The sequence below is a fragment of the Adelges cooleyi genome, unplaced genomic scaffold (assembly GCF_023614345.1).
Source record: "Adelges cooleyi isolate 19-005CV unplaced genomic scaffold, UGA_ACOO_1.1 ACOO_flye_CR_arks_rails_tigmint_CR_PRNA_265, whole genome shotgun sequence".
NCBI classification, from domain to species: Eukaryota; Metazoa; Arthropoda; class Insecta; order Hemiptera; family Adelgidae; genus Adelges; species Adelges cooleyi.
The window spans coordinates 44,936-53,709 of NW_026095932.1; the positions used below are offsets into that span (position 1 = coordinate 44,936).

Below are 8,774 nucleotides of genomic sequence, written 5' to 3' on the forward strand. Positions count from 1 at the left end.
CAAGCATGCTTTAAACAAACTATTATAAACAGTTTTTGTATCAACAATAATATTTTAATTAGTACAAAAATGGAAACATTACCCACGCACTCCCTCAAAATTGGGTAGATCATTTATCGAAATTGCTGAATTTTTAAGTTTTAACTTAAGTTATCATGACAGTTTATTTTATAATAAAGTATATTAATTTAAAACCGTATTTTAAATGAAACATAAAGTATATCTTATCAAGGTGAGTTACCTTGTCGTTTTATTGATATTCCTTTCACTGTCCAAAATTGATTTACCAATTGTAAATTTTCTTTTTTACCTACAAATTCTAAAAATTTGGACTCACTAAAACCTTTTCCAAGAGCAATTTTGTAATGTTTAAGAGCGGAAGTATAAGCTGTATGTATATCCTGAAAAATGTATTGAACTAATTAAATTGTATTTCATAAAACAACTAATTTATTCAGTGCTAATCTAATAATAAATTACATTTTTTATAGACAGTATGATTAAAAACTAAAAAAAAAACGAACAGTTATACCACCATAATTGTTTTAATCAACTTTATTGGTAGTATGGCAGTATAAGTAAAAATAAGTGAAGATATTTAAAATATATTACTAATATCTTATAAAGATAGGTACTTATTATTCATATTTTAATATATACTGATATTAAAATATAAATTAAACAAAACTAATCTGATATTATATCAATAGTAAAAATACCTCAGCTACTGCTATCCTTTTTCTAAGGAAGTCTTTTATATCTATATTTTTTTTTGCGCAAATAAAAATCACAAGGTCCGCAAATCTTTTAAAACCCATGTTGTCTGAAAAACAAAACAAAAATTTATTTTTCATCATCGTTTAAATTCATAGTGCATTTATAATTTTAGACAGCAGGTGAACATAAGTCAAAAATATTAAAATAATTAAGGTAAAAAAATATTTTTTGGGAACCCCCGAATGAAAAAAATTCAAAAAACAAGCTAGTGCCCGTGACTGAGCATCGAACCATTGTACTTTCTTACTTGGATAAAATTACTTTCAAGCAAACGCTTTGATGCTTAACTGTGGACACTGCACCTCACATTAATACTTTCTTACTGTGCTTGGTTTGGACTGTACTGGTTTGAACATACTAATCACAAATTCGCAACGAAGCGTTTATTTGAAAGTGATTTTAATTTCTGGGAACCAACGATTTCCCCGTTTCCACTACGGTCCGAACCATTGTACTGGTTTTTTAATATTTAACTAAAATTAAGTTTTAGCCTATAGGTGTATCAGATATATTTTAGGAAAGTATATATATATTTTTTTGCAATTTTAGTCTTTTCCGTATTTAAGTAGACCTGAAATATTTTTGGCTACAGTTACTTTAGTCACACCAGTTATAAAAATCGCACATGAGGAAATTTATAATATCTACTAGCGTCCAGATGATTTAGGTACATGTACATATCGCTATTAATTTATATAAGTATTTATTTTTAAGATCAAAAAGATTGACTAACGCAGCTATCAATTATTCATAACGAAAAAAATATTGTCTTAAGCAACGAATCTATTTTAAATAAATATGCTGACCAACGCATATTAATCATTTATAATAAGTAACTGATAAATACAAATAATTTGCTTTATACAAAACGTTATAATTAATTTAAATGTATTATAAATTTCATTTTTAGAGAGATTAAATATAACGGAGATGGTATAGTTTTTGGGACAAAGCCCCTCACGATTCTGTTTTCTATCAAATTCGTTTGGTGCTCAGCCCCCCTAATATTTTCGAGTGATTTACTCTTATGATACTGATTACAAATCTGCAAAAATGTTGTGTCACTTGCACTTGGTTAAGAAGTTAATATAAATAAACAATAGTATTTTAGTTGGTTCAAAAATTAAAATATTACCCAAGCTCTCTCCCTCCCACTGAGTAGATCATTAACAAATATTGCCAAGTTTTAGAGTTTTAACTCTAAGTTATTACAACATTTTATTTTATACTAAATATTTATTTAATAAGTAATTTTAATTGACACATAAAGTTTATATAATAGATACCTTGTTCATTTAGTGACTCTATATTCAATGACCAATAATCCTTTAAAAAATGTAAATGTGAATCGTCGGCTCGACCCATAAAATCTAACAATTCAGACTGACGTAAATGATGTTTATCACCAACATGCAAAATATTACAAACGGTAGTCCAAGCATTTTTTACAACCTAAAAAATGAATTTTACTAACTAAATTTCGTTTTACAAAAAAACTAATTTATAATTCTTCAATTCCTGGATAATACAATGAATATAATTGTGTAAATGTAATATTTGTGCATATAAGTGAAGATACTTAAATGCAATACTAATATCTTATCTATAGTTATATTACAATATAAATTAAACAATACTAATATGATATTATATCTACACCTTAATTACTGCCATCTTTTTTTCAAGGAAGTCTTTCAAAACAAGTTCTTGATTTGAGAAAATCAAATACAAAGTGTTTTTAAAATCCTTCATGTATAGCTCATCTAAAATAACAATCAAAACATTTATTTTTCATTTAAAAATTCATCATGTATTTACATTTTTAGGATATAGAAAGCAGGTTAACAGTAGTAAAACATATTTAAATAACTGTGGTAGGTATAAATAATTTTTTTTTTGAAACTGAAACTGAATGTACAAAATCCAAAGAAACAACCGTGCGTAAATCAAACTATGGAGATTAGAAATTATTTTGGCTCTTTGGTCATTATATAGGTACTAATACTTTATTTCAAACGAAACCAGTCGTTTTTAAAAAGTTATTTAATAATAAATATTTATTTAAAAATGTATTTTAACTTATTTATAAAGTATATCTAATAGTTACCTTTTCCCTTTAAAACTGAATTCGCTACTTTAAAACAATTATCCTTGTCTTTACCCACAAAAAATAAAAAGTCAGACAGACTAATAACATTTTTTCCAGTTTTAGTGTAGAGTTCATAAGCTAAATCAAAAGCTTTTTTAATAACCTGAAAAATGTATTTTGCTAATTAAATATTATTCCATAAAAGCGAATAATAAAGGTAAATTATTCATATAATGGTTGCAAATGTATTATTTGTGCATGTTGGTGATGATATTTAAAAGAAGTATTATTATCTTATCAAGGTATACTGATATGACTAAACAAATTAATAAATATTCAATACTAATATGGTATAATATCTATAACTAAATTACCACTACTGCTTCTCTTCTTTTATCAAGGAAGTCTTTTAAATCAAATTGTTGTTTTGAGCAAATCAATTTCATAATTCCTCTAAATTCTTCGAAGCTTATCTTATCTAAAAAACAAATCAAAAATGTATTTTTCATGAATCTTTCAAAAATGATCATGTATTTACATTTTTGGGGTATAGAAAGAAAGTAAAAATTTATCAAAAGTAGTAAAATAACTACGGCTCAGCAAATATTTTGCCCCGAACGTACAAATTCCAGAAAACAAGCGCTCTCCAAATAAAATATGTATTTAATTGTATTTATTAGAAAATATTTCTGCTCTTTTGTACATATGAAAATGTCTCTTACTTATGATTACTTTAAATGGGTTAGTACTTTTATATATTTTTTATTGAAAATACAACATTTTCAAGCAGTTCAACATTGATCTTTATATTCTGATAGTTTATTTCAAATGAAAACAGGTGTTTTAAATAAGTTTTGTTTTTGTACCAACAATTATTATTTTGTTGGTTCAAATATTGAAATCGCGATCTCACCAACACTGGATGGATCTTTGATAAATAATTAAAATAATACCGTTTTTTTTAGTTTAACTTAATTTATACGGCAATTCATTTCATAATAAATTATTATTTAAAAATACTAGTTACCTCGTTGTTTTTCCGAAACAGGATTCACTGTCCTATATTCTTTTAAACGTCGTAAAAACACATTCCCTTTTTCTTCACCCAAAAAATCTAAAATATCGGACTGACGAATATATCTTCTTTCAGATGCGGGGTATGACTGACTAATAGTTATGTTTTCAGCACAAAAATTTTTATAATAGGCTACAGCAATATTAAAAGAACTGACGATAGTCTGAAAAATGTGTATAATTAAAAATCGAATTTAATTCTATACAGAATAGAGTACATTATACAACTAACAAGAAACCAAAAATCAAAATAAACTGTTCAATTACACATTAAAAAAATTTCTTTATTATATCATACTATCAATTATTTTTATCAACTTATTTGGTAGTTGTAACAAAAAGTGTAAATTTTGGTTTGATAAAGTTTTCACTCGTTGGATAATGCAATGTTTTTAATAGTTTAAATGTAATATTTTTTAATATAAGTAATGATATTTAAAAGTATTAATAATATCATGTATATCTACTGATATAACAATATAAATTAGGTAAACAATAATTATATGATAATAAATCCAAAGCTAGGTTACCTCAGCTACTGGTATCCTTTCTTCAAGGAAGTCTTTTAAAACAAATTCTCGTTTTGAACAAATCCAATATACAAGTTTCCTAAACTCTATGAGACGTATGTTATCTTAAAAAACAATCAAAAAAAATGTATTCAATTAAAAAATTCATCATGTATCTACATTTATAGGATATAGAAAACCGGTGAAGAGTAGTCAAAACTATTAATAGAACTGGCACAAACTGTCAAAATTATTAGTACGTTATTCTCAATCCCAATGAAATGTATGCGTTACTAATTAAGTTTCAAAAGTTTCTATTAAAAAAAAACAATAAGTTGGGGTGGGGGTAAACACAAAAATAGATAGATTGAGATCACATTGTAAAAAAACATTATCAAAAAAAATTATATTTCTTATTGAACCCTATTAGATATTGAGTGGTTCACCATAAAATGATCACTCTGTATACGATAGAAAGCGGGTGAAGAGTAGACAAAGCTATTAATATAACTGTGGTATGAAAAATATATTTTAAAAACCATCAAAGTCCAAAAAACAAGCGTGCTTTAAACAAACTATTCAATTGTCTGTATTTATTAGAAAATACTTTTACTCTTTAGTTCTAATTAAAAGTTTCTCTTACACATGATTACTTTTAAATTTTTGATTACTGATATACATATTTTTAACTGAAAATACATAACTTTCGAGTACTTCAACATTGATCTTTAAATTCTAATACCTTTTTTCAAACGAAACCAGGTGTTATAAAAAAGTTTTGTTTTTGACCAACAATATTATTTTAGTTTGTTTAAAATTTGAAATCGCGCCATCCCTCAACATTCGGTAGATCATTGATAAATCATTTTAAATATTGCTGGGTTTATTGTGTTTTAACTTTAGGTTATCAAGAAAGTTTATTTTAAATATTTACTTAAAAGTTTATAATAAATGTTATATTATAAGTATATATAATGGTTACCTTGTGCTTCTTTTGAAACTGAATTCGCTGTCCAATAACTGTTTACATGTTCTAAATTGTCCTCTTTACCCACAAAATCTAAAAATGCGGTCTGTCGAATACTCATCATATTTCTTATAGAACCAAGGGTGTTAGAGCCATGTGCAAGATCAAAGGCATTTGTCATTAACTGAAAAGATTATTTCGCTTATTTTATTTATTTCTATAATTAACTCCTTATTTATCTAATAGATTTCATAAAAACGTTATATAAAGTATAATTATGTATATACTAGAGTATAATATAAAACTTATAACAAAAAAAAAAAAAAATCGGATAGTTATATACAAAATTTAAAATGTTTTCATACTACTAATTATTTTAATTGGCTCATTTGGTACTTATAACGAGTAGTGTACATTTTGGTTTGATTACGTTTTTAACCCTTGGATAATACAATGTATATAATTGTGTAATTGAAATATTTGCCAATGTCAGTGATGATATTTAAAAGTGTTATTTGTATGATACAGGCTGTTTCAGCATGAAAGGTAAGTAATAGGTTAGGACCCCCAAATAAGCCACCCATTTTCCCTTTTTCTTTAGATCAAAACATACAGGTTTCGACAGTTAAGTAAAAAAATAATAAATAAAAAATGAAAAATTATTCCCTGTAATTCAGTGCAAAAAGCTCATTTTAAAAGAGGGGTCACATAATAGTTACTCTCTTTTGGCCCCTTACTCAAAAAATGATGTGACCCCACTTTTTAATTGAGAAACTTACACTTTTGTAAGCTTGTTTACTTTTAGTTTTTGGCAAGTCAAATGAACCCTGTTTATCTTTAATTGACCTAGGCATTGTATTATAACATCGTTTTTAATAAGCTCAACATTTGTAGAAAAATCTAAAAATGTTTACTGTAAGCCGATATTAGAGTTAATTTAATTTGCCAAAAACTATAACAGGAAATAACATATTTTTTTAAGTCATTTTTTTTTACTTAAATGTCGAAACCTTCAATTTTTTACTTAACGAAAAAAATAAAACGGGGGCTTATTTGTGGATTCTCCAGATGTCCAATCACCTATCATCTATTACTTACCTTTCATGCTGAAACACTCTGTATAAAAATACTTATCTACTGATATACAATATAAATTAAACAAAACAAATATGATATTTCATCTAAAGCTAGATTACATCAGCTGCTGCTATTCTTTCTTTTAGGAAGTCGTTTATATCAATATCTTGTTTTTTGCAAATCAAAGGCACGAGTTCCGAAAAATCGTCAAACGATATATAATCTAAAATGCAAAAAAAATATCATGTATTTACATATTTAAGATATAGAAAGCAGGTGAACAGTAATCAAAACTATTGTAGCACAAAAAAAAATTCATGGAAACCCCCGAATGTACAAAATCCAAAAAACATGAGTGATTTTAACAAATTATGTAATTTCCTGTATCTATTAGATTAGCTCACTTTAAATAATGTGTATATTTTTATCTTAAAATACAAATTTTCAAGTACTTCAACATTAATCTTTTTATTCTATATCCTCATTTCAAACAAAACTAGGTGATTTAAACAAGTTTTGATTTTGTACCAATCAAAAATATTAGTTGGCTTATAATTTGAAGTAGAACTCTCTCTCATTATTGTGTAGATGTTGGATAAATCATTTAAATATGCTGATATTTTGAGTTTTAACTACTACCACCGTTTATTTTAAATATTTTATTAAATATAAATAATACTATGTTATCGGAGTATGAAATATGTGTGTGCAGTATCATTTAAATAATTGAAGGTTGTTTGTTACAAGACCAATTTCAATTATGATCTAGATTTTACTATATATATGTATATATATAAGCTTCTGCTTAAGATGTCGGATATCTACTATTATGTATACTGTATAACTGTAACGTTGTAAAATGTTCTTTATTTGTTATTATACTGTGTGATTTTATGTTTAATAGTTTTGGTTTTAATCATATTAATATCATTGTGTTTTTATTTCTACTTAAATACTTAACTTCCACCAAGATATACAATAATATATCTTAATATATTTACTTAAAAATTAATATTAAATGATGCATTGAGTATAGAATAATATAATGGTTACCTGGTGCTTCTAGTGAAACTGAGTTATAACTGAATTCACCCACAAAATCTAAAAAGTCGGACTTGTCAAGAATCGTAGGGTCATCAGAACCGGGTACATCATATTTGTAACAGTCATAAGCAATACCAAAGGCTTTTGATAAAACCTGAAAAGTTTATTTCAATAACTAAATTTTATTCCATAATTAATTCAATGTTTATCTAATTTATTCTATACATAAAAAAAACAGACAGTTATTTTGTACATAAAAAAATAAATAGTTTCAGACAACATTTTTTCAACGTGGTTGTATGATAACGTGAAAAAATCTAACCTAAAAAATATTGTTATAGTTTTTGAACTAATTTAAAACGCGAAAATTATAATAGCAGATAAGTTATGATTGTTATGTGTTATGTACACAAATACGGTAAGTATGTTTATTGCAAAATCGTTAAGCTAAAAAAAGTTATAATTTCCGAGAAAAAATTGCTGTAGAGTAATATACTGAGCATTGACCGGTTTGTAACAAATAATCTAGCAAAACACTGACAAAATACTTATAGTTTCAAAATATTACTCTAAGTATATGAAATATAAAATATTACTTCTCTAGTTGATGGTTGCGATACAGAATTATTAATTATGACAGAAGATAGTAATAAAATAGCGAATTTGAAAGCCATGTTTAACTACTACAAACTGAACTTCAACTGTGCGACTATACGAATAGTTTTTAGACTCTATACTTGCCATTTCATACAAAAAAATTGAAAAAATAGTGTACCTAAGACATTAAACAAATATATCACATTTATTTGCGAAAAATCGAACGAACTATGGCATTATTTCAAAAGTCAATTTAAACAGTTATACAAGCCATACAAATATGTAGCTACCAAAATGCACATGTGTGTGTAAGTGCGTTTTTTAGGATTTTCTTGAAAATAATTCAGAAAATGTTGAATGCTAAATCGATGTGTGTATGTAATATTTTCCGACCATCTAATATAAAAACTACGAATATTCGTATACAATTTGTAGGAGAAAATCAGTTATCCCTTGAATCTTGCTATATTCTTCACCCTTAAGTATTTCAGATTTAAAGTTGGTTAGGTAAGGCCAGGTCACAGGTCTTCCAAATTTATTAAAACTGAAAATGATAAAACCAATTGGAAATAAACGCTTTAATGCACATGTGTAATTTTATACATCTATAAAAAACATTTAAAAGGAAACAACGTGAAAA

The 8,774-nt window shown here is 26.0% G+C and overlaps 2 protein-coding genes and 1 long non-coding RNA gene across 3 annotated transcripts; all 3 read right to left on the reverse strand.

The window, feature by feature from the left end:
* Positions 1 to 764: 764 nt before the first annotated feature.
* On the reverse strand, positions 765 to 2,538 carry LOC126837643 (uncharacterized). The gene is made up of 3 exons (XR_007685597.1): positions 2,437 to 2,538; positions 2,064 to 2,229; positions 765 to 823 (listed from the first exon to the last, which is right to left on the reverse strand). It is a non-coding gene; the product is annotated as an uncharacterized LOC126837643 (long non-coding RNA).
* A 693-nt stretch (positions 2,539 to 3,231) lies between these two features.
* LOC126837646 (uncharacterized) lies at positions 3,232 to 5,540 on the reverse strand. The gene is made up of 4 exons (XM_050571583.1): positions 5,432 to 5,540; positions 4,471 to 4,574; positions 3,894 to 4,104; positions 3,232 to 3,344 (listed from the first exon to the last, which is right to left on the reverse strand). The coding sequence occupies exons 1-4, from the start codon at positions 5,538 to 5,540 to the stop codon at positions 3,232 to 3,234; spliced, it is 537 nt and encodes a 178-aa protein (XP_050427540.1).
* Positions 5,541 to 6,603: 1,063 nt separating this feature from the next.
* On the reverse strand, positions 6,604 to 8,228 carry LOC126837647 (uncharacterized). Its single transcript, XM_050571584.1, has 3 exons — positions 8,134 to 8,228; positions 7,547 to 7,691; positions 6,604 to 6,716 (listed from the first exon to the last, which is right to left on the reverse strand). Exons 1-3 carry the CDS (start codon positions 8,209 to 8,211, stop codon positions 6,604 to 6,606), a joined length of 336 nt encoding a protein of 111 aa, XP_050427541.1. The 5' UTR covers positions 8,212 to 8,228.
* Between the last annotated feature and the right edge of the window lie 546 nt (positions 8,229 to 8,774).

What these genes read in the sequence shown, in the direction of transcription:
- LOC126837646 (XM_050571583.1), bottom strand. Translation starts at nt 5,540, where the DNA reads ATGATGAGTATTCGACAGACCGCATTTTTAGATTTTGTGGGTAAAGAG. An exon ending in AGTTTCAAAAGAAGCACAAG is followed by an intron (nt 4,575 to 5,431) that starts GTAACCATTATA and finishes TTGTTTTTTAAG; the next exon opens with ATAACATACGTCTCATAGAG. An exon ending in TGTTTCGGAAAAACAACGAG is followed by an intron (nt 3,345 to 3,893) that starts GTAACTAGTATT and finishes TTTGTTTTTTAG; the next exon opens with ATAAGATAAGCTTCGAAGAA.
- LOC126837647 (XM_050571584.1), bottom strand. Translation starts at nt 8,211, where the DNA reads ATGGCTTTCAAATTCGCTATTTTATTACTATCTTCTGTCATAATTAAT. An exon ending in CGCAACCATCAACTAGAGAA is followed by an intron (nt 7,692 to 8,133) that starts GTAATATTTTAT and finishes TAAACTTTTCAG; the next exon opens with GTTTTATCAAAAGCCTTTGG. An exon ending in AGTTTCACTAGAAGCACCAG is followed by an intron (nt 6,717 to 7,546) that starts GTAACCATTATA and finishes TTTGCATTTTAG; the next exon opens with ATTATATATCGTTTGACGAT.